At 37.7% G+C, this 26,527-nt stretch overlaps 1 protein-coding gene across 27 annotated transcripts in view; it reads right to left on the reverse strand.

The window, feature by feature from the left end:
* Positions 1-26,527, reverse strand: part of EPB41L2 (erythrocyte membrane protein band 4.1 like 2) — a 233,587-nt gene that overhangs the window by 17,444 nt on the left and 189,616 nt on the right. For 3 of the 27 annotated variants that reach the window (XM_053590651.1, XM_053590652.1, XM_053590653.1), the window contains 10 exons: positions 24,465-24,637; positions 19,902-19,964; positions 17,856-18,002; positions 16,444-16,545; positions 12,848-13,015; positions 10,700-10,753; positions 9,938-10,498; positions 7,772-7,894; positions 5,889-5,987; positions 4,146-4,226 (listed from right to left, as the gene is read on the reverse strand). In XM_053590651.1, the coding sequence (XP_053446626.1) occupies positions 4,146-4,226; positions 5,889-5,987; positions 7,772-7,894; positions 9,938-10,498; positions 10,700-10,753; positions 12,848-13,015; positions 16,444-16,545; positions 17,856-18,002; positions 19,902-19,964; positions 24,465-24,637 (1,571 nt within the window). Of the gene's footprint in view, positions 1-4,145; positions 4,227-5,888; positions 5,988-7,771; positions 7,895-9,937; positions 10,499-10,699; positions 10,754-12,847; positions 13,016-16,443; positions 16,546-17,855; positions 18,003-19,901; positions 19,965-20,213; positions 20,250-20,360; positions 20,419-20,443; positions 22,906-24,464; positions 24,638-26,527 lie in introns of those variants that run through there. The other 24 variants (XM_053590660.1, XM_053590661.1, XM_053590667.1 and 21 more) reach the window with 20 other exon arrangements.

Here is a 26,527-nt window from a genome sequence, read left to right on the forward strand (position 1 = left end):
CCAAATAACAATACATAACAGAAGAAACATGTTGGCCTTGATCCCAGGTTTAGCCTCACTGTGAGATTTGGAGAATACCATTCTTTGCACCTTAGCATTCCTATCTATAATCTGAGCCTAATGTTGAGGCCATAAAGACCATTTTAAGGTTTGCTATATGGCGGAGGTAATGATATAAAGTGGTCTGACCTAGACACTCAAGCGATACCATCACCTAAGTGCCTGACACTATGAGCCAGGCCTTGCTCATCTTTGTCCTCTTAGGCTCTCAGTAATTGTCTGAACTAAAAAGTTTGCTGAATACAAGTATTGCAAGAAAGCTATCTATAAATGAAACCTGTATCATAGGGCAAAGAACTAAAAGGAGCTGTAGCAACAACACAAGATCAATGAAGTAAAGAACAGAATCTTTAGATTCTGAAGTAGAACTCCCTATTTTACAGCTGAAAAAAACTGAAGGCTCAAAGGTAATGGGACTTTCTTCAGGCCATCCAGCGTGTGGGTGCAGGGTAGGAGTGGGGCCCAGGGTGCTGATGCCAGTGACTTGGGGTCTCTTCCCTGGACCAGGCAATGAAAAAAGGAGAGTTTCTTTATGTTTTATCAGAAAGTAGGCTGTGTGAAAGAGTTGTGGCAAAGTGGAAAGATCCAATTTTTCAGACAGGAAATTTGCTTTTCTTAATTACTCATTTTGTTTAAAAGAGGTTTTGTAGTGAAAGCAAAAACTAACTACCATAAAACAAAGTCTAGGAAATACTTCTAAAGAAAATTTGCTAGGACAGATGATAAAGCAGTGCATTTTCTTTTGCTGTCACCTGCCTAAAGGGATGACTGGTATCTCTTGTTTTCATAACAGTTTCTGCCAGCTGTGAGGTTACTGAGCAAAACCCCCAGCTTCATGCCTTTAAAACAACAACAACAACAACAAAAAAAAAGGTAAAGCAACAACAACAAAAAGGCATTGTCTTTACACTAAAAGCTTTTTTGCACATAAGTTTTGAAGACTTTTGATGGCTCTTAAATGTGCACCAGGGAACAAACTCCAGTGCACCTGCGTCAGGATAAGAGAGAAATCAAGCATGGAATCAGCCTCTGACCTGTACAGTAGCAAAGTGTTTGGCACTCGGGGAGAATGGACAGCTGAAGAGTGAGAGAGGACCAGAACAGGAACTGGTACCAGAGGAGGTCGGGAATGCTTTTCAGTGCCATGATAGAGATGGAAATAGGGAGAAGAGGAGGATGCACGAGAGTATACTTTTACTTTTTGTGGTGTTGTTGTGTATGTTCAGAGGGAGGAAGCCTGGAATGATCTAACTATTTGCTGCATGTTGGTTTGTGTGCTCTGTACGATGAATTGCCAAGGACAAGCTCTGATGGGAGCCCAGGTCAGCACAGACAAAGATCGGATATGTTGGGTTCGTGTTTGCTGCAAAGATCTGCCTGCAATAAACCAGGCCAACTGTTAAAGAGGAAATATAAATGATGCCCATGGGAAGCTAACAAGTGTCAAACACATTTTAATTAGCAGAAGAGGAGGGAAAAGCAAAAGTTGCTAAAATCATCTTTAAATACATGTGAAATCAGTTTGTTATAATTGCTTTCACTCCATAATATCAGTACATGAAATTAAATACTGTAAAATATTAATTACAGCAACTATAAGGATTGTGAGAAAACTATCATACTGCCAAGTGAAGAAATAATTTATTGTAAAAAGAAATACACTTTGCAGAACAACTATAGTGTAGTTTATCCCTCCCTGGTAGGAAGCTGAGAACGTCATGACCAGCACAGGGTGAAAAATCCACAAAGCAAGTTTCTATGAAAGCGTGCCTCTTTGATTTGCCAACACAAAAGTGATTTCCTTTTTTCTTGCAGTTTTTGGCCGAGACTGGGTTTGAACCTGCTACCTCCGGTATATGGGGCCGGCACCCTACTCCTTGAGTCACAGGTGCCACCTGTGACTTCTTTTTTTCTTTTTTCTATCCTATCCCACTCATAGGACAGTTTCCTTCCATTACTAAGATTCCTTTTAATGTGAGGAATGAAAAAGGTGTCAATGATATGAAGGTAATTGCATGATCAACATCAGCTTTTGACAGGAAAGGGACTCCCTCACTTAATTTTAAATAGTTGTGTCATGTCACTTCTGGGCCTAAAAGAGAAAGAGAACCCATTATGAGCTTCTAGGGACAAGCATATTGGAAACCACAATTAAATTTACTCAACATATTTATGCCATCTCACAATTAAACATGACATCATACCAGACATGCGTATTTTTATAGCAACAGCAATCATGGCTGCAGCATCATGATTTTTTAAAAGTTATAACGTGTGCTATTTCGTACTTATATTTCAGATTGTGTTTTCAATATTTGCCTTGTAGAAGAAGTACTACCTAGATTTGAGTTTTCAGGTAAAATAGCCCAAAAGGCAAAAGAATCCACATAAATTAAAGCCTGAGAGCTTTCCTGCTAGACAAGTGGTATTTTGAAGTCTGAAAGGGCCCAGGTTTGTTCGGTGGGAAAGAGGGTCGAGAATACAATGGCAGGAGAAGTCCCTGGTTTGCACTTTCCACTATACCAAAGAACACGGTTTCTGTCTTGCACAATGTAAAAATTCAACAAATGTTTGCAGGGCAAGAGTACCAGAGAAAAAGAATAAGAATCAGTTTTGCTCCAACCTCAGGTAAAGAGGAACTCAAGACTGTCCCCATCAGTGGACAGAGTAAATCCTCTCTAGGAAACTGGAGGCCTGGTTTTCACACAGGGAATTCCTTTTTGGTGGTAAGCAGGCAAGTGTATTAGTCATCTCCCCAGGAAACTTTACTCTTTTAAGTCAAAATTCAGAGTCAGGGCAACTCTTGAGGAATTCAAAAAACATTATGAATATGTAAGTAAAATCACGCTTACAAAGGTCAAAAAAATTGGGAGTAATTTTCTTCTTAAGCATGAAGAAAATCCATTTCTTTCTGGTCACCTATAGGGAGCTCTTGTCAAATGAGAAATTTTGTTCGCTCAAATTCTCTTTATTGAGCTCAGTATTGTATTCAAAACCATGTAACTATCATTAGCTCCTGGTCCCCTACTGAGATGGTCAATTGAATATTTATTTTCCTTTTCTTGAAGTTGTTATAAAGGAAAACATATTGGTTTCCTTTAAATCTGAGTTAAAAATCACTCAGGAAAAAAAAAAAGCATCTCTCCAAGTTTCCAACAGTTCCATTCATCACCTGTTCAAAGCCATATGTACTGCCAAACTTAACATTAGAATGAATGCATAATTCTTTATAAAAATTTTTCAGAATCAATGTGAATTTTCACTTTGTAAAAGATCTTAGATTATCTCCCCCACTCCGATAATAATAATAATTATGGGGACACACCTGGTACTAAATAGCCCAGCTTTTCTAATGCTATGAAAGATACTTGAAAAGTTCTTGAAAGTAGGCATAAGTCAAGCTTAATAGCTTTTTTCATTATTTTGGAACCCAGTGTCATTAAACTACCATTCATTTAAAATATTTGATAACTTGCCTTTAAACCAGATCCATACAAATACTTAACAGTTGCCAGAAACAACCAAATTATTATTTTATTTATTTACTTATTTATTTATTTATTGAGACAATCTCACTCTGTTGCCCCAGGCTACAGTGTTGTGGAGTCATAGCTCACAGCAACCTCAAACTCTTGGGCTCAAGCCATCCTCTTGCCTCAGCCTCCCTGGTAGTTGTGACTACAGGTGACTGCTAGTTTTTCTATTTTTAGTGGAAACAGGGTCTTCTTCTTGCTCAGGCTGGTCTCTAACTCCTGAACTCAAGCAATCCATCTGCCTTGGCCTCCCAGAGTGCTAGGATTACGGACATGAGCCACCACACCTGACCACATCTACATTATTTTGACCCCAAAGTACAGGTAAAGCCAGTAGAAAATAAAGAGCAATCTATGTTCTATGTTGATTCAGAGGTAGGAAAGTTGAAAGGACAGCTTGTAAACAGGCTATGAAGTACCTTTCTTCCCTGCTTAGGAGGTGGACTTCAGGACGTACTGGGGAGGGTTTACACAGGAAAGTAACTCAATGACAGACCCAAGACTCAGAAGACAAACACCATCATCTTTAGGTCCAGAACTTACGCTCTTTACCTGGTCATGGTCAATGTCTGCATCTCCTGTGATCACGATGCGTTTCTCGATTCTGGTTTCAGATACGCCACCTTTTACAGTCTGAAGGTCACAAATGAGAAGAAACAGCAATCACTAAAGCATGCTTATACAGAAAAAAGAGATGGACACCTGCTGACCTTCGTGAGACCACACATGCCATGTGGCAGCAAACTGACGTCTAGATAATCACAAGATACAATATGCTTTAGCCTTAAGCTCAGGAGAGAATCCTGTTGTTAAAGTTATAGCATCCACAAATACTCCTCAAGTGAAAGCAACCTGAAAACTAATTTATCAAAATCTGGTAAGATTAAGATGAGACAGATACCATTTAATCCAGACAGTTCCACTAGAATATTCTATCATAATTTGCTGAGTTTCTTTACGCCCTAGTTGGCCAATTTTTGAAAAGAACGGTAGGAAATTTGTATTTGTGGAGTTACGAGGAATTCTAACATTTTAGCTATCTGTTTTAGGTTTAGGAAATTGAGAAAATCATTTTGACTACCTGATTCTGGTCACAAATTCATTTGGTTAATGCAGTAATTTATTTAGTTAATGCAGTAATTTTATAAAAAGGACTTGGATTTGGTTTACAATATTGAAGCTGGGTGAGATGTTTATTAAATGCTTGATCGCAGCCTCCACATGGACAGAGCACAGCTGAACGTGGGTCAGCACAGCTGAACTGGGGAAGGAGCCTCTGGGTGAACTGCCTCACAGGATTAGTGCAAGCTAACAGAGCCTGGGGTCCTCTGGAGCAGGCTGAGGTGATTATTTGGCTGTGACCTTCTAAATAGACAATGAGCAAATACCACACAGTCCTAAGAATGCACAAATGCAACCTTTACAGCACTGATAAATTTACATACTCAGTCACAAGCAATGGCACTTTACTATAAGGAGCAAAGCTTATCACTAGCTTTCGTAACTAGGTAAAGTTTTAAATGACAACCAATAACATCCTCCATGTATGTGGCATTTTTGAATTTATGAAGTTTTGCTGTTTAAAAAATTGTTGTTGAAACAGTGAGAAAGGCATAAGGGACACATTTAAGACCTTTAAGCACTAATCATATGTGATAAGCAACAGAAAATAAGGCAAGAGTTGGAAGTTTGATGACTTTATCATGCATCAGAATCACTCAGAAGCTTCCTAAAAATACTTTCAGAGTAGAGAGAAGCCACAGAATTTACACTTGTAACAGACCCCCAGTGAGGCCGATGCCACTGATCACGGCCACATTAGTTACCCAACGTCTCTATTATTTAGAGAAGGACCTGGGAAAATGTCGAAAATCAACATACTAGTAATCTTAAATAAATAGAAATTCACATTATGTGAACAACTTATTGGAAATTTTGAATGATGGCTTTCATTCACTTGCTTTGGTCAGGAGGGCTGTTTTAATACAAAGAGAAGCACAGACTGTTTTTACACATTTTTTGTTTTTATATATTGTATTATTTCTACTCTTGTAGCTGTCTTACACACTATTCATAACTTATTTTTACCTCTTACACTTTACAGATTCACAATTTGATTTGTACACATTTGTCAATGGAGCCTAATTTCTTGGATACTTTAAATCAAGGCATTTTTATTCCACTGGCACTGTCTGTGTATTACTTTGAAGTGTATATAGGGAGAGAGAAACAGCTCAGAAAGATCCCATTTGCAATGTGCCATCTTCCCCATAGGATTGCCCTGAATTACTTTACCTTGGTGATGTGTGTGGTCGTCGTCGTTGACACGGACTCAGATGTGATGGTTTGTGCAGTCAGTAACACACCCGAATCACCACCTGCCCCGCCATCAATCTTTGGGTAGTTGGGGTGAAAAACAGAAAGTAATGCTTAACTTCTGTATGTTGACAGAGAGACCCCACCCGACATCAAACACGCATCTTTTAAAATCCATGCAGTCGGCAGATGATGTTAGATGATGTTATCTGCCTAGCTTCTGCATATCTGTCGTGCTAATTTACTGTCCAGGAGAGTGGCTGGCATTCAAAACAGAACAGAGGCAAAAGGCCAAATACATGTGGAGAAGCAAATCCTGGGAGCAGAGAAAACAAGAAGAATGGAAAAAGAAGTAAGATTGAAAGCTACAAGGGATCTTGACAGAACTCATCTGAAAGACGTTTGTAAAAGCCAGGAAAAGAAATTAGAGAGCTAGGCAGAGAAATTTCCACAATGACCAGAAGTGCTGAGTTTGTTATTGTTTTTTAAGAACAGGTGAATAAAAATATATAAACATTTTCTCAGCCTACTAAACAACAGAACCTGACTAGGACTGACTGAACCTGGGAGATTCGGTTATTTGCTTATTTCTAGTAGTTTTTTTAAAGTTCCATCATTCCTATAATAATTTATGTATTCTGAGCATATATATACACATCCATATATTTCAATATTGTAAGCATGCACATGTATGCATGTGCCTCTGCATATATCATACGTAAATCCCATGCACATGTTAAAATAGCTTTAACTTATTTGATACTTGAAGAGGCACAAGGTTCTAGAGTTTCCCAGGTCTACGTTAATACCACCAAACTTATTTGCCTCTTTGCTAACTCTGACACAAGGAAATAACCAGAAGGTCCAGAGCCTTTCTGACCATCAGTTAAAAGGAATCCATCTCAAACTTGGGTCAAGCACCCATATTTCTTTATTTGGGCGCTTATTACAATATAGACCATGAGTAATGACCCCCCCCCCCAGAACCATTCGTAGGAAATCTATTTGTACTTATGTGGTGTTTCTGCATACATAAGGATAGCATACCTAAAATAATTTTGAGAAATGTTCTATGCATGTACTTATTAAACCTTTTAAAAATTAATTTGAGAGGGCAATAACTTGCCATCTCCTACCATGATACAATCCTACCATGGCAGGTTCAACCTCTCAGTGGAGAAAATATTTATTGCATATATTTTTAAACAGCTCCATTTTGAAATGATGAATACGTCTCCCCTTTTTTGTTACTCTTAAGGTTAAACATCTTAATGTTTCTTTCAAATCTTTACAAAACCAAAGTGTAAAAATCTAAAATTGAACACACAAATCTGTTATTTAGAGTCACAGTATTATAGTTTAAATACCAAATGACTACAAAAGTCTCCAGAAAATAATCCCACATGAAGGAGTAGCACAGGTGAGTGTGTGTGTGTGTGTGTGTGTTTATTTGCAAGCAAGTATGAGTTGATTGGGTCAGTTTTCATGGAATTAGTGGGGGAAAAGAGCCTAAATCCTTCTAATCCACAAGTGCTATCAGATCCAATAAACTTTGTAAGAGGCTTTGTTTCCTAACTATACACAAACATTCTTGATACATCGAGCCAGAAATGGCTTACAGTATGAACAAGATTGATACTGTTTGTCCTAAATCATCACATGTATGGTTTTCCTATAAATTACCAGGTTATTTCCAGGTTACCAGTTTAATGGCAACTCTCTGTCTCAATATAAGAGAGCAAATTATGTTATTGTTAAAGTACAGTTATAAAGCCAGAAACACGTAAACCAGGAGAAGGCAGAATGAAAACCAGACATACTAAGTGGAAGAAAGAAACAGTCCAACTCTAGAGCTTTTATACCTGTGGAGACTCATATGTGATGGTTTTGGTCTCAGTTTGGACAATGGGGACTTCCTTGGTGGAGATTTCTGTCCTTTGTGAGGCATCAGAAATTGTTACCATTTCTGTTTTTACCACTGGTGGCTGAAGTGGAAAAGGAAGGGAAAAATAAATTCTAGAGGTAATAAAGTAAAAATGCTTAATGGAACCTTCACAAGTAATTATAAGAAACATATCCAAACACACACTCATGCACAAAAGAAAAGAATTGAAGCAAATAATCTAAAACAAAAGATGTTAAAAAAACTTTCAAATATGTCATATACACACATACATATTACACATATATACATACATGTGCACATAGGTATACATGTATATGTACATATTAAGTGTGTATGTATATATCTGAAGAGTACATGTATATATGAAATGTATATATACGTAGATGAAAAATAAACTGACATAGTGGCTCTCTAAATTATTATGTTACTCTTCAAATTATAATGGTCCCAAACTACTTAAATGCCAAGCCTAGTGTACAGTGAGATATATATATATATATACATATACACACACACACCACACACACATATATGCATATATACAGTTTAGCTTTGGGCAAATAATAAAAAATTGAAAAGAAAATAGAAAGGCCTATGTGAAGTGACCTGCTTCTATTTTTACTGCACTTTAAACACTATATGGCTGTGTGGAGACTCACTGCCTTCATTTGGAACACCAGCAGAGAGGCTAGATGTGCCCTTCTCCCCACAGCACTTTTTCTGCCTTACTGGCAGCAGATATATCATCTTCAGAAAGGATATCTTCAAGCATGATTATTTTCAATTATACTTGTCTAAAACTTAAAAGTGTTTCTTCTGTATTACATGAGTTAAAATGGTATATTTAACACTACTCTGTCAATATTTCATTAGTGCTTTGAACAGTTTAAAACATTAAGAGAGGGGTTCAATAACTCAACATTGTAGTCTGCTATGCATGGGTGTTTAATTCAGGACTATACCACTACCATGGTTCTTTCTTTATGAGAAAACTCCCAGTCGGTGTAATTATTTAAAGAGGAATGGCCATGTATTCATGCAGAAAATAATAGTTCAAAGTATTCAAAGACTCTTGAAATAACTTCTCTGAAGTGGGGGAAAATAGGTAGTTAAAAAGTAACAGTAAAAATCCACTTACTTCAAAACAAAGTCATTTCAAGATTTTCCACAAAGAACAAAATACAGATAAATCCCTATGCAGTGGGCATTTAATATCAGAATCAAGAATATTCCAATAGAAGTAAACCCTTCCTCCGCCTAACTCCCAAATGAGAGACACTGCACCTAGTAACCAAGACTTAATCTAGGATGAGTCTGAAAAGTTCTCTTTCTCACAGAGAAAAGAAAAAGACTCATAACCAATGTAGGTAACCCACAAAACAAGTAATCAACTTGCAAATAATCCAGAATTGACATTTGGAAGAATGAGAAGAGAAAGGTATTCTCCTATCAAACAGTCTAGCCTCTGGCTGCCTGAAAGGAAGAAAAGGCTTCTTAACTAGACCATATACTCCTTGGATTCTGAAAACAGAAATCACGGTGGCAATCAAGAAAGAATGTTCTCATCACTGCCAGATACTGCATTCAGAGCACCATGGTAATCAGATCCTGCTGGACTTCTACATCTCTGAAGTCGAAGAAAAGGAGAATGAGCCTAGAAATCAAACTCAATCGTGACAACAGGGGCACACACACTCACATTGACCTTTTTTTCCCCGCATTACAAATACATTTTTCTTATTAAACCAACAACCAAAAAAAAAAGGCATTTAGTATGAGGAAGCAGTGCAACTAAAGACAAAATAGTTCAAAGTAAGCAAAACGTGCAAAGAAAACTTTAACCATGAAAAAGGAAGGAAAAAACGATGTGGTGGTTGTAGGAGTTGACCCTACAGGTGATCCAGTTGCAGTAAAGAAGCCAGAAACCATGAACTGAGCTGAGCTGGCAGAGAATCCACAAAGCTGTGCTTTCCCCCTTCCTCCCAAGAAAGAAAAAATCAGATTCTTGCTGAAAAAGCTGAAGGAGAACTGGGAGGACAGGAGAAGAAGAAAGGCAGAGGCAGGAGCGTCCAGCCTGAGAGATAGCCCTGGAGTTTAGCTCCCACTCGGGACTCCCATTTACCTCAGAACAACAAATAATTTCTGGCAAAACATCAATGTCAACATGGGACACCTCTCCGTTAACCGTATGTTGCTCTTCCTCTGTTTCTTCTCTCAGGTCTTGCTTAAGATCACCTTCGTTTACACTCTTCTTTCCAGATACCTTTTGGGCACCTACGTTTTCCTGGATCACTCTTTCTACCGTGCCTACACTGGCACCTGCGTGTGTGACTGGGCTGGCTTCGGGCTCTGCTTCCTCCCTTTCTACTACCTTGGCTGCTCGGCCGGGCTCTTCCTCCACCTCGGCTTCCTCCTCCTGCTCCTCCCTGATGGTGCCCTCGGTCACATGGTGGTGGGGCCGGTACTCGCCCACATCTTCCTCCTCACTCTCACTGCTGCTGCTGCTCTCAGAAGACAGGGAGGTGGAGTCTTTTTGTGTCACAGGCTCCACCTTACGAATCTCCCCAGGACCACTCCCAGGTGAGATCTCTTTACCATTCATTTCTTCTGTGATTACTCTTTCGTCTTTCCCAACCTCTGCCCGCTTCTTCTCCTCCACTACATTCAGAGTCTCATGTGAACTCTGTACAAAAAAAAAAAACGGATGAAGGAAAACAAAAATATATGAATAAATAAAAACAACAGAAACCCAAATTAACTGATGGCAGATTCATGTCATGGAGAGAAACAAAGATGATTATGATGGCTGACTGAAAGGGAAGTGGGGAACACGTGAGGCAAGGCAGAGTCAGGCAATGGTGTGAACATGGAAAGGGGGCAGAACCTTCACAGCATCCCTGGCTCCAGTGCAAGGCCCTTCTGACTCAGGAGCACGTGTCTGCGGAACAAAAAGCAACCAAGGACACACAATCAATAAAGCTGTACCTCGACAACCACCGAAACATACATCTGACACCGCAAAGACAGACCAGCAAGAATCAACACGTACAAAAACCTTTGCTCAAGGTCACATAAAGGACAATAAAGACAAAGGCCAAGAAGCTTTCAAAAGAAACAAAAATACAAAACAGCCAACATTATCCCAAATAGGTAAGATGTTTTTATTATAGTTACACCCATAAGCTCTACTTCCACAGTAGAAAAAGGTTAGAAAAATGGAATTATACCAAAGCTTACTGGTCATTTTAAATGATACATTTTAGAACTCTTTAAACCTATTGGACAATTTTGGTTTTAATCAGACTTTAAAGCCTAGTGTGGAACTCTGCTTCCTAAATGAATATACCATTAACAAGATGGAACCTTTATTTTTTGCTGGTTCTTTTCAAAAAACAGCTTTAATTTGCAACATTGTAGCTGGCCTCAGATGACTATTAACATAAAAACGTTCACTTGAGTAATGGTTATTAACATCCCACTTTGTACTGAAGATCAGTAAAGGGGATATTTGCACATTAGGGTGGACGTAGATGATGGCTACAAGTATTTTCCTCTCTCAATTTAGCTTTCACTAGCATCTTCGAAATCTGAAATGAATCAAGTTTATTATTTGAGACTTTCATTCCTGTCCCCTGCAGACATATGTTTCTTGGGTATACATTAATTTGTTCTAGTTGAGTTAAAAACCTATTAACTGAATATGTTAGTAATATAAATTATTATGTTGTAGTATTATTAACTAGGGCAGAAACTTTCTTATGGAGAAGTTTAAAGCTTAAACTTTTTCTTACACTTATAGAAAAGGCTGCTTTACATTGATACAACTAAAGCACAGCAAACATTCTGACCTTCAAGTGGTACCACTATTGCCTATAATCTAACTTAAAAATAATTCAGCTCTAGACAGTAGCCCTATTTATTCAAGAAGGTGTCTCCATACTGAACATGGAAGGGCACCATGCCTCTGAACCCTCTGGATACTAACTAAGTAGGCTAGTTTCTAGTCCTGTACTGGATAACAGGATTGTGTTCATCTGTCCCAGAGACATGGGCAGCCATGAGCCAAAGATCCTAAAATGGCACCAATCAACATACACTCACAAACTGTCTTTCATCTGCTCTATTATTCTTAAATGCAGGGCTGAGGTATGCTTTCTGTGTTCTAAATTAATACCATGTAAATTGTGTTACAGAACAAGGGAGTCCTCTTTCCAGCAATATTGAAAACTCAGAGATTTTAGATATCATAACTGGAACAACTTCCAATCTATTTTGATAAACAGGTAACACTGAACTATAACTACCTGTAAGATTCTTTACAATAATGATATCCAGTGACTAAAACATTTCTACAAAAGACATTTTGTTATTATTTCAGGTCAGTAAATTATTAGTAGTATTATTTATTAACCTTGAATGGCTGGATGGCTTTTGCCACAGTTCAGGGAATCCCTTAGGATCACTCAAAACAATTATTTCATGGACTATGTCAGGCATTTCAAAATTTTCCTTAAAAACAGAATTTTAAAATTACAAGCCTTCAGATGATACTTGTAATTTGTGTTTTGAAAACCTTAAACTATGCAAAACATACTTAGTTATTAGCTTTCTACTTGGGTGAGGGTTTCCCTCTACTTAACAATTCAGAGTCTGGGCCTTACTGGTTTAAATGTTCTTTGAATTTAGGCAGATTTTTCTTTTCTATTCTGACAAAAAGAAGCAGGAGAAATATCCAATCTGTATTTTTTCCGAAGTCAGTCATTGGGTTTTTTTGTTTGTTTGTTTGTTTGTTTGTTTTTTGCGGTTTTGGGCCAGGGCCGGGTTTGAACCCGCCATCTCCAGTATATGGGGCTGGTGCCCTACTCCTTTGAGCCACAGGCGCTGCCCCAGTCATTGCTTTTTGAATGTTTCTCTCAGGAAGAGTTAATTTCACAAATGAAAACAAGGGAGGGAAGGATGCCTGAGTATTCAAAAATTGAAAATCACTCTCATATGTGGCTTTTAGAAACAGGGGAAACAAAGTAAAATGCACCTCAGGCAAGTGTGAGAAGGGCGAGGAAGAAAGCTTTTCAGAAGGTGCATTAGCGTTCACAACAGTGCCCTCTGCTGTCCAAGTGCTGGCTGAAGTGAAGGTGGCATTCGTGCTATCAGAAAAGCCCTTTTCACTAAACAAAATGGATGTTATCTCCTCTTCTAGGCTCTAGAGAGGTCAGAAAAGGAAAAGCAAAGAATTAACAATAAGTCGGAACAGACAGCAGTGACCTACTGGAAGAAAGGAAAGGTTACACAAGAAAGAATAACAGAATAGCATAAAATGAAAGAAAGTTGAAGATTCTAAGAAATTCTGCAGCAGGCTTAGTGGAGGTCTGCCTAAGTGCCAGTTCTCCACCCAGCTTGAAAATCTTTGATACCTGTAACCTACAGAAATCAGTAAAAACTCCTTGGTCTATCATGGAAGCTTTGTCACAAATTGAGCACGACCTAACTACCCAAACACTCTTCCCGTATTCCTGAGGTAGTTGCTTGGCTCTCTTTTTGCACAGAATGCCTCTCTAGTGCCCTGTATTTGAAACACTAATTCCCATGTTAGAGCTTGGGCAGTCCTACACCCCCCCACCCCCCCACCCCCTGCTCCAATGTCCTTCCCCACAGACTCTGGGCCCTTCCAATTTCACCATCTCTCTGAGGCCCACTTCATATTCCACATTTTGTATAGGGCCTCCTCTCACCACTCCTGCTCTTATGATCTCCTATCCCTTTTCCACACCACTTTAACTCTGCAGGACAAACATTCCAATAGCAACCCACAGTAATTTCCTGGAATTAATAAATAGTTGGGGTGGGTGGGTGTAGAATAGGTTAAAAAAATCAAAATAGGAAGACAAACTCAGTGAGCAATGTGGACGTCATTTGTCCCTGAAAAACTAATACAACACATTTATTCACATTTCTGGCCCTTAAACAGTGGTTCCTCCCGGGGGGTGGTGGGGGGGAGCAGAAAATCTGGGGGCTGTTCTCCCAAACTTGAAATGCCTAAAGAGTCACCACGAAGCCCCCCCATGTCAGAAATGTGCAAGAATAACTTCAAATAAACGTCACTGTTCAAAGATCTTAAAGTAAAATAAATAACATTTCTGAGATGCCCCTTCAGACGGTGAGCTAAGAGGGGTGAAGATAGGGAGAGTGAGGTGTGGAGGGTGAGGTAGGCAAGCATTTGCAATATTCGGGGGGGAGGGGTCTTCCGGATTAATCAGCTTAATTGCCATCCCCATAACGACACCATCCCTTCCAGTAGCGTGGGTGGTGGAAATGGTGGCCTCTCCCAGGAACAGATCACTGAGGAGCTTAAGTAAGCGTCATGCATTTAATTATTCAATAAAATGCCTTCAAACATACCTTAAAACTATGTAATCTCTATTAGACTTATTAGAGAATATTTTAGGCAAATTTAAATTGTCATAATTCTCACAATGCATAAGAGAACACACAATACTTATTTACCCATTAAAGATTAAATGACTTTGTTTCTGCTCAACTCTCAAAATAGTTCAAATGCAAGGTAAAGCCATTTTGCAAGTTCCGTATATCTATTTTTTAAATAAGAAATTATTACTGCTTTTTTAAAAACATCTACAAAACCCCTATTATGGAAATTCATCCAAATTATACATTTATGCATAATTTTTAATTTTACTTTCAATAAGGATTACAATTTAAAGATAAGTGATAAACTCCATAAAATAAAACTAAAATGAAGACACAACAAAGATTGAATTTAAAAACGTATTCTGTAGACTCAACTGTTCATATACTTTCAACCAATAATAGTATGTTATCTGAAGAAAAAAGATGACAATGTAGGTGGTCAGTGAATGTCGGGTGAACAGCTGAATGGATGATCGTAGTTAGAACAATACACATGCATGTCAAATAAGCATATATATATATTTTCCTGCATGTGTTGAAGAGGAAGGGAACAGAAAAAAGCAGTAACATTTAAGTACAGATAAATCATCTAGGGGCTTTTCCAGATTTAAATTTCACACAACATCACTTTATTGTAACTTCTATGACAAGACATTTTATCTTGTATATTCCTAAAGCATGACATGCAGAAAAACAGTAATTTTAAATATCACCCAAATTCCAAAGTCGCCTACTGTAAAAAGTCCAAGAACATCATCACCTTAAATTTGAGCAAATGATGCCACTCAGCTCTTCTGGAGGATAAATGTTTTAAAATACGTAATATTTCATAGCATATGTCACTAAAGTCCTCGTTATGCACATGAAGTCTAACTGGCTTGGATTCAGGCTAACCTTTAAAGCATATAAATATGTCGCTTGATTTAGCTTTGATGTTATCCTTCTCATTTGCAGTGTTCTGGAAATATTTCTTCTCAACTGCACCTCAAATTCCAGTTTGGGGAATTTCCATTTATTCTGCCTCCTGTCCACCCCCACCCCCCACAGCGTGTTCTGACAAATACTGTCCACTCATTAACAAAAGCTATTTGGTGAAAAGGGAAGGATTTTTCCTCATTATTCACCTCTGTTCTCTTTCACACCCTCTATAATCCATTCCTCATCCAGTGCCGTAGGGATTTCTGTCAGATATTTAAGGATTATGTCACTATTTACCTTAAAACTCTCCAAGGCTTCCCATCACTCTACAATTTCAAACTGTTAAAACAATATGGTCATAACCTGGGGTCTGACCTCCTTGACCTTTCCTTCCTTCCTTGGTGCTTCCCTAAACTCTCGTCATTTGGTCTTTCGATTCCTTATACGACTTCCTGCACTGGGGCTGTTCCGTTTGCTCTTCCTTACACACCGACAAACGTGCATCTCCTTGTCATCATCAAGGTTTCAATTCAAATGCCATTTCCTCCTGACCACAAAGGTAAAGCAACCTATCCCAATCCCCTCCTAACACAACATTGTATTTTACTTTCTTAACAGATACTTCCTAGTATCCCAAATTTCCTAATTACTACTTTATATGACTGTGTCAATCTCCACCTGAGTTCAAACTCTCCAGACCCTGCAAACAGAAGACTAAGCAAAAACAGTAGAAAGAGAAGAATGAGGATATAAAAGCAACTGAACGCTAACTTCCTCACTCATGTCAGATGGTTCATATATCAAGAGCACAGACAGAGGCCTGAAGGGCTACTAGGAGGCACCAAAATCTTTTTCCCCATCAAAAATCTTAAAAATGAAAATTCAAAGGTTTCCATATGTGATTAGTGAAAAAGTAACCTGAAATACATTAAAGGTGTCAACAACACCACGGTGTGTATAAATGTTGTACAAACAGTGCATTTTCACATGATATTATAGTCTCCCAACTGTCAGCCACATATATCAAATTGGGGATCACTTATCACCTAAATTGGTCGACATTCCTGCATTTTAAATTTTGCGTTTTTAAGTGAAGTGCTTCTGCAATATGGTATTTCTCACCCAATGATCCTATGCGTCTATATGTGGGGACTTAACTTCTTAAATGCTCATAAAATTGGTTCAAAAAAATTAGAGTTTGACACATAGAAAAAAAGAAACATAGCTGTGGATAGAAATAAAAGGGAAAAAGCAAGAGTAGATCCAAGGATGCAAGGTGAACACCTTGTCCGCCTCCCGAGCTTTTTCTTCAACTGTCCGTGTTGCTGCCACCAGGTACTTCTCCTTCATGGATAAAATATCCTTGAAAAGATGGTCTCCTTTTCTCTATTGTTTTAAACAATACACATAATCAACAAATAAGACATGTACATTACACCTACAGAAGCACAAACATAAAACAACTGCACTGGTCAGTGGAACAAGCAGCACGTAAGGGGAGACCCAAACCTTGGCACATATTACACTTTCTCCAGAGAAGGTGACACTCTAGAAGAGACGGCTGAAATTGACATGACATCTTCAGAAAAATCTGACAGTAGGAATTTAAGTTGTATCCAACTTCATATGACCATGCCTGGTGTTTTAAATCTTTATATTTTAAAAAGTTTTATGCTTCAGCTCAGCAATTATTTTACTCATCTGTTCTTCAAGAGTCATTTTCCTTTCAGTGACACAAACTTAGAAATTTAAAGCAACTAATAGCTTTACTGTTTAAGGAAAGGTGAATCAAAACAGCACTAGAATATCTAAATCAAATTTTGCAACATTCAAGTCAAACAAGATGCTGAAAGGCAAAAGATGAAATCGTAGGATAATGTGTCTTTACACAATTTTTGAAACTGAAGATAAAATATAGCATGATCACCTTCTCCTCAAGCATGATAAATACCCCCATGGAAGTCCTGGTCAATAACAGAAGGGATTTAGAAGCATCATAGTGGAACAGATGTAGATAAGAATGAACAAAGAAATATTTTGAGAATGTATTCTAAAGGCAATACATACTTATATTCGTGGTAAGGAGAAGTGAACCTTGGCAAACAAAAGAATGGAGTGTGGAGAAATGTTATGATTGAAAATGTTTTTAAAAAAACACTAATCATTTCCTTACTAGAAGTTCTGATGCTAAGTTGTATTATACATAACATTTTGCCAGTTTTCTACAGGGCTCATCAGTCTTTAAAGCTAACTTTTTAACTCATTATACTCGTTAATTTCCTTAAACCACTCTAAACATAATCTATATGCCTTTAAATATTAATGCTTTAATTATTAAATAAACATCCTCATTATAGAAGTCAGCAACTAAAAAGCAAACATCACGTAATGTTTCTAAAATGTTCTATATAACAAACAATTCATTACCACCACAAATTTACCCAAGTAAAATAGTAAAATTATTCTGAAACTATTCCAAAAGCATTTCAAAGTATATAATCTACGTAAGAACCAGGCCAATAAGTACTATATTGTTAATATAACAAATACTTAGTATTTGTTAGCAATTACACCAAAGACATTTAAATGGGAACATTTTGTAAACTTCCTGAAAATTCACACAGGAGATAAACAAACTTGACTTTTACTGTATAGCTGCAGTGAGACAGATAGCCAACAAATAGCTAGCAACATACCCCTTGTGTCTGTAGGGACAGAGGTGTGATACGTCGTTTTTCCCATTCATTAGGGCGCGGCTCAGGTGTGGATTCCATAAAATTGCGCTTGAGTTCACTAATGCTAGCCTGATGTTTCAGTAAGTCCTCCTGGGCCTTATCCAGGTCCTAGCAATATGTAATGCAACAAAGAGGGGGAAATCCAAAAGAAAAAAAAAAAAAACCCAGTAGGACAAAAATAAAAAATAAAACCAAAAAATAAGACACAGCAATCTTAGGATTAAAAAAAACATAGTAAAGCAAGAAAAATGCCAAGTCTCAAAAGCCATATTATCACCCATGAATAAATAACCTTAAAGATTTCATCAAAATTTGAAAATAAAGTCTCAATGTGTAATTTTTATGATTTCCATTTTAAAAGGTTCTAATCTTTTCTCTCTTGGGAATGTTTAAAGGAATAACTAATTATATTATTAGAGGGAAGCCATGGATCATCATCTAATAACCCATCTTTCCAACACTTGGATCTGAAACTCGGCCCATGACTTTGTTCTAGCAAATTTACCTTTCTGATTGGGGTTACTGCTCAAATTCATTCCTTGAACATAGCAAACCAAGTGCAAAGCAGGAGAAAGGTGGACTCAGAAGCACATTTGGCCTGAAGGAAAAGCCAAACCAGGATCACACACACACCCCCAAAAATGGAAAAACCAAGGGTTGACTTTTTTCCCAGGAAATTTCAATGGTGGCTTGTAATCCTAAGGAATAAAAATTACTGCTTCCAGAGGCTGCTTCTATTTGACTTCTTCATAAAATACATGAACCACATACTAGTCTCATGCACTTGCCGAGCATAAAAATGGGACCAGGCTACCCCACATACCAAATGGTCCTTACACAGACAAAGACGCAGCAAAAACTACCTGGTCAAAATATTCATGGGTAGGGCCCCAATAAATGGTGGCTGTGGGGTTTTTTTAGATTGGCTCTGATAAATAGTATGTGTGGGAGTAAAAAGTAATTAGTGTTCAAGAGGTGGTTTCACAGAACTTTAAATATTTTCTTTCATTTCAAAAATTATGGGCACACCTGTGGATTACAGCTTTCGTCCCATTCTCAAAGGACAGGTCATGCATCTGATAAAATTAGATATTCCATATTCATGCACAAGCATAGTCGCTCATTTATGAGCTTCTATAGCCATTTGCAAAAACTCATGAAAATTTAAAAATGTTTGCATGGCATGGAAAAATGACTGTGGCTTGAGATCAGGCACATTTCTTGCATTTGTTCAAAGCAATGTTACATACTTTACGCATTTTAGTAAGTTAAGCAAAAATACATTTCCATCAGTTATCAAAGCTGCCAAAAGCAATCAGATTAGTCGGATTACTGAGAGCTGCAGTTCTTCATTGTATACACTGCCACACAGTACCCCTAAAATAAGAAGGAAAAAACATTCTCATGTGACATGGGGAACGTATTTTACATTCCTAGCTGGGTGGTTGGGCTTTCTTTTCTTCTTATCCTCTCTCTCTTATTCTTTATGATCAATAAAATTCCTTTAATTCACATACTCTTCAATAGAATATATTACATGGACCACACTCTTGCTCACACAGATTTTTAGCAAAAAAATAAAAGTGGGCATATATAAAGATTCAAATGATTTAATGTAAGATCAGCAAAAATGTATCTGTTCTGGTTAATATATTAAGGATGAGTTCACGTTACTTCAGATTCTATGCCCTAGAGATAACCCATTAGAGGACAGGTTTAACTGTAGAACAACTTCAAGATTAATAGATAAAAACTTTATTCATTTAACTAAACAGAACTTTGTATTTTCCCACTTGTCACTTTGAGAACTGCTAGTAGATACATTCCTACCTAAGCCACTTTAAAAGAACACAGTCAGGCTGGTAACATGCATTCCCAAGTGGAAGTCCCCTCATGCATCTCATGCACTGTGCTTGAGGAAAACTGCCAGCCAGCCTGTGCGTGACCTCCCGTCCACAGCAGCCGGGCAGCCATTAGGACAGAGTTGTTTTCTTAGATTATACAAACCTCCAACATTAAATTGCTATGTCTGACATAAATATTATCCCCTTCTACTCTCAAGGAATTTTTCTGTGAAATTAAATCACACAAAGGGGGGAAAGGCAAATAAACATAAGTGTATCAATCGGCAAGCACCAAAAATGACCCAGAGTTTGACAGTCTAAGATATTAAAAAAAAGTAATTAAAAAAATCTTAAAAATTTAAAGCCATAGCAAACAAAACTCATAAATAAATCCTGAAAGTGCACCCTCCCCCCAGTGATAGTAACAGCAGGCAGCAGCCAGGAGACATTTAACTTTAGGGGAAAAAACAGCCACCTCCTTCAGCTGTATTTCCTCTTCTTCCATCTTCACCTGAAAAGTCACACAGCAAATGGCCAGAACGAAGGGGAGTGTTAGTGGAAACTCCACCATGCATGCAAAGAAGCTGTATATGAACTTAAATGGTGAACTAGCATTACCAACCTTTATTGTTCAGCCCTCAGAAGATGAAGAACATTAAGCCACTTTGTTCTTTCTTCACCTACAGTGTTGTACAAATGATGGAAATGATCCTTTGCAAAGGTGGAATGGAGAATGGAAACTTCACTCTTTCTCAGTCCCTACGTGGTGCTCTGCTTTTGAACACTTTTTTATTCATGAATGAAAATATGAGAGTGCAAAGACGGCATAACTCAACCTGTTCCAATTTGGATGTCTGAATCAGCTAGTGATGAGACATGGTATAGTATTTCTCTTTAGGGAACAAATGTTCCACACTATTAGTTTTTTAATCTGAATTTCTTTCCTTGGGAAAAAAACTGGTTTATTCAGCTACTTTCATATTAAAATGGTAAGTATTTAGAAATAACCTTTGAAATACAGCTTTTATTCTATAAAAGATTTTTTCCTTTATAAAATTCTTTAAGAACATTTTTCATAGTTGGACATTTTCTCAATATCTAATGGCCAAATTGATTTGAAAGTTTAAAACTTACATAAATACTGACTGAATTTTAACTCAAAGGAAAAAAAGGTGAGAACAAAACGTCTTGGTTCTGATATCAAAGGAAGATCATTTTAACCTTACCATGTTAATTCATAACATATATTCCTTTCTTTCCTTGCTGGGATGATAGTCTCAAATCTGAGAATTCAAAATGCTTGTTGCTTTTTAAAAATCATTCATAGTATTTTTGAGAGGTAAGCTAGGAGTTCAATGTCTTTTTTATCTATGAGAAGTGAAAAATTAAACATAGCTATTCAATAACCTGTTAAGAACCATCTTCAAATTCCTTGGTCAACATGTTTTCTCTAAAATGTTGATTTTTGGTATTCCTTAAACTTTTTAACAATTGAGGTTTCTTCTAAATGTGTACTCATTGTATTATCTTCACATTTTCCTTTAGGTTTACTCTAAATTTTGTGATTTACACTATGTATTGATGGTACCCACAGCTGAGACACTAAACCAGGCCATATGTAGCAAAACAAGGAAAAACCTACTGCACATGTCAGCACTGACCTAGCAGCACAGAGGCAGTAAACTTGAAAACAAATGCCTTAAATGGGGGTAAAAATCCTTAAACCAGACACCTAATTTTAAATAACAGAACACTAAAAGGTACAATCCTAGTGTTAAGAAAATCTAAATTTTCAAAAAGCTATGTTTCATTTTTCATACACATTTGTTAAAGATAATAGTTCTTTTTATAAAATACCTGACAGTGACTCTTTTATATAATTACATAATGTAGGGTTAGGAAAAAAAACTGGTTAAAATTTATCTGGTCCCCAAATGCTACATTAATGGGGAGATAAGGAGTTTCTGAGATTAGACTAACAAATGTCAGGAGTAAAGGTTACAGTACATCCTCATAAATTCAAGGACAAGCTTAGATTTCTAACAAGAGAAATAACAATACTAAGAGTTCTATTAATACACAACAATTAACAGTTAGTGAAGTGTATCATCCTGAATTCTGTTCTATATCAAAACAAAAAGTTTCCTGCCTAAACAGCATTAATATTTTTCTATGAAATGGAGAGACCAGTACAGACTGTCAAGGGCAACAATGATTTCCCCCACCCCTACTCCTTTTGTTAAAATCTAGTATGATCTAGGTAAAATAACCCTGTAATTTTGCTCTCAACTTGGAATGTGTGGACCTAGTCAACAGGTATCAACAGAGAAGTGTCTACACCTATTTCTCATGCACTAAAATGTGTGTGTGAAAACAGACAGATAATATTGCATTGAGGATAAACAAACAATGGTGAACTTTATGCACATGTTTACACTCTATATTAAGAAAGGTTGAAGATAAAGGATAGGTTTGTTGACTCCACAAACTGAAGCTTAGGTGGCAGTTTCAGCAACTGCTTCCTCTTCCTCTGTTTTGTCATTCAAGTCACAGTCGTAAGAAACATTGAAGGAGGTGGCTTTAGCCTCCAGATAGCAGAGGGACAGAGCCAGAGGAAGGGAAAAGGTGAGAGAAAAAGGAACTGACTGAGAGGCAGAGAGAAGGAGCCCAAAGATGAGGATAAGGGAGGGAAGGAATGAGGGGGAGGTAATGGGGACATAGTGCTGAACGCCAGCGGGGAGGAAGGAGACCCAAACTTTGGGGAGGCTGGGGAAAGCAAGATAACCATCCTCATCGAGGAGGGAGGGGAAGCCAGAGGGAAAACATTTGTAGAAACTGAAGGAGAAGTAACCAAACTCGGAATCAGCATGGTCAGCCACTTTAAGAGTCTTCTCGTGGATGGGAGAAGGACAGTCAGGCTGTGCAGGGACCACAGCAGGATCTGAGATCAAATCAGCTGTGGTGACTTCGAGGTCCCCCTGCTCTGATGTTTCACCTGTGGAAAGGAGCTCTAAGCTGTCTAGGGTAATCTGGTCAGCCTCCCCAAAGGGGTCTTCCTCTGAAATGTCTGAAAGCAAGTCCATTTCAGGGACTGGCAGTAGGTTTGGAGAAAAAGATGAAGCACAAGCACGGTGGATGAGTGGTGAAGGTGGGCACATGGGAACAGTCTATTCTCAAGAGCAAACCCATGGTCGCATATGAAATTACACAACAGATACAGTCAAAGGCAAAACAATGCAAGAGAGAAAGAGGGCAAAAGAAGAAATGAGGTTAGTAAAAACTTCAGGGCAGGGATATTAACACAGTAGAGTTTAAAAAATTAATTGCATGATCCATTTTTAAAGAGGAAAAGACTAAACTACTTTTATCATACGTTTATAGGTATCTGCTGATTTAATTATTATTTCCAAAGTGGTTGCAAATAGAACCTATGAAATTCAAACAGCATTATTTACTTTTCAACCTGGTTGCTGACAGACATTCAACACGTTAGCAAAAATGCCAGCACACCCAGTCACTTGCTGAGGACAAGCAAGATTTCCTTTAAAACTTAGAAGAACTTAAAAGAAAAATACTCAAATGTGTCAAATTAACAAGGCAAAATGGTACAGACTTTCTGAAATGCTGAGATCCTCTGTTTCAGATATAAGTATTCACTCTCCCAGGAACCTTGTTAGTATATTATAAAAATTTCATTCTAGCAACTTCTCAGCAGTCAAAAGATACCTTGTTGAACATAATTTCTGTTACTTTTAACTAAATAATTTTCAGCCAAATAATTTTTCAATATGATAGTCATAAATTCATTAATGGAATGCAAATAATTTAATGTCACCTGCTATATAAAGTACTTGCACATCTGGCACAAACCAGGTCCCTGAGACCTTCTCCATGCTGACCATTAGAGGCTATCAAACCAGGAATTCCTTAGGCACTGGCAGCTTTGTTTCAAAGTTAAAATTTAGGAAACATTAAAAATCAATGAGATGATTTTATTTGATCTTTTATGCTTACTTCCAATGTTATTTGTAAAAAAAGTTGCTTTGTGCAGATATGGAAAAGAGATCTGAAGAACTCAAAGACTCTTCAAATCTATATTCAAGTGATTTTACTGGCACAGTAACTTAAGTCATCAGTGATAAATTTGAGAACAGTGCATAGGTTACTTGACCATTCACCATGGTGTATGCACGAAATAAAGCCAAGGGCAACACACCATCTTCTACTCATTATTCATGGAACAATTACCCTTTGCTTAAGAATTTCTTCATCAGTTATAGATTATTAATGAAAAAAATTTTTTTTCATAAGGAACACCTTTGTTCATGTCAAAAATTCAAGTCAAAATAATTTAAATAATCAAGACACAGGTTACACTTATAATTCACTTATAAAAAAACAAATATAAATTTCCAATCACCATAGCTTTTATGATTTGGGGATTTATCTTTTATAGAGATGATTATAAAATAGCCAAAAAGGCCATAAATTAACTTACTTGCATTAATATGATTTACATGAAAATATTTTGCTTTGAACTATAATCAAAGAAAGTTAGAGACCAAGCCAGCAAGAGCATGCACATATTTGCAAGTTGGGAACTTTTATCAAGAGAACATATGACTAATTTTAGATATTTGATTTCTAAAACAGAAAATGCAACACATAGCCTCTAATCTAAGTGAACATTTGAAACCGCATACTGTACTAATACACCATACCATACCTTTCCTTCAATGAGCTGCAAATGGGGGGCTTTAGCTGGGCTTCTCACTTCCCTCCTGCCATCCCCATCTTGTACCACGGCAGTGCTGACAATTCCAGGGCCATATGTTGAAATCTCTCCAGCAGAGACAGGAAAATCCTTCATAACACTTTGGTCCAGAATACCAATTGGAGCTGGTAAAGAATGACAATTCTGGATTACTTTAGGACACACAAATAGTACAACTTTATGGAATCCTCCCCCACTACAGATAAACAGGCAACATTTAAAGAATTACCAGGAACTAGAACACCAATTAAGCTCTGAAAATACCCATCATACAAAATAAACCCCTTTTTAAGCTCTTCCCAAACTCTGAAAGTATTCTGAATTTTAACTGGATTACACCAGGGTTTCAGAGCTGACCAGTAGGAGGCGCTCTAAGATCAGCTAAAACATCAGACTCAGGGAAAACGTCAGAATAACAATGTAAGCAATATTTTAAATCTCTTGAGCCTCTATCATTTTGCTTGGATATATTTCTGAATCTATCTATTGCAACAAATAGTTATATAATTATTTGTTGATTTTGCTTCAATAAGTTTTAAGTATTCCTCCATAAAGAAATCTTTACTTTGCCATTAAAAAGATAAGACAGAGGTAAATGAGGGATTTAACTTCTGCTTATGTTTGGTATCTTCCATTTTTTTTACCCCTCCCCCTCTCCACACCTCACTCAACACAACCTAAAAGTAAATCTAATACATAGATACCTCCCCAGCGCGCCTTCGCTCCCTGCATCCCTGGCCCTCATGTGCTCTCTCTTCTCTCTTACAGAAAAGGCAGAGACACACATATTGTATTAAAGTTTCTGTCATGGTGTAGGATCAACTCAAAACCTCAACAAGGCAGTATGAGCAGCAGGTGACAAAACGGCTATCTAAAGCTCCCCCTGAACAAAGGCACGACTGTAAAGTCATTTCATCTATATATATAAAGTACTTCACTAACACTGTGAGGTGAGGTGTGCTCTGGTTCTATAACTCCTCCCACCCCCCAGTCAACAGGAAAGCCTTTAGGCTGCAAGCTCAAGGAGGGCATGGGATGTGTGTGATCTACCATGCTGGACTGGGGAGGAATCAAGCACTTTGAATCCAACTTTCAAAAGATACCTCTCAAATCAGGCCTTCACCTGCCCTGTCCAAAACTTAATTCTTTCCCAGTCCTGCCTTTTTCACCAAAGCCTACTCTCGTCCTTATACAATTTGCTTGAGCAACAGAGCCAGGAACCTGGACATTTTCTAGGATTCTTCCATCATGCCTCAACCCCAGGCAAGTCCAACAGGGTCCTCGGGTGTACTTTCTAAATGTGCCCAGTACTTTCCCCCTTTAATTCTACTTCACCTTTTAAGATTTTCCACGCCCATAATTATTTTCTAGAGGCAATTTTTTTAAACTTTAAACAGACTGTAATAATTCTGCAAGTATAGGACTATGATTAACTCTTTAAGCGTATGATTGATTATGATTTCTAAGCACCTATTACATATAATCAGGAATTATTGCAAAATGAAAAGAATATCATCGAAAAAATAGTTTCAAATGGATCTGGGCATCGTGAGTCCGGGGAGATAGGACTCTGGGCATCTCTCGCTGGTGGGATCTGCTTATCACCACCCCTGTGAGGATACAGGGAGTCAGCGAGAGACTTCTGGACCCCAAGAGGAGGACTAAAACAGTGGAAAACCAGCAAGTGATCATGTGTGTTCAATCCGTATAAACCCGCCCGCAACTTCCACAGGCACGAGAACTTAAAGAGCAAGAGGAAGTGAAAGGAAAATTAGGGCAAGAAAACAGATAAAAGAAATCACCCATGAGGAAGAATCAGCAGAAAACTCCAGGCAACATGAAGAACCAGTCCAGAACAACCCCGCCAAGGGACTATGACGTAGCTACTGCAGATGATTCCACCTATAAAGAAATGTTAGGAATGACAGAAAGGGAATTTAGAATACACATGTTGAAAACAATGAAAGAAATGATGGAAACAATGAAGGAAACTGCTAATAAAGTGGAAAATAAAC

This window comes from Nycticebus coucang, chromosome 5, assembly GCF_027406575.1.
Source record: "Nycticebus coucang isolate mNycCou1 chromosome 5, mNycCou1.pri, whole genome shotgun sequence".
Classification (NCBI taxonomy): Eukaryota; Metazoa; Chordata; class Mammalia; order Primates; family Lorisidae; genus Nycticebus; species Nycticebus coucang.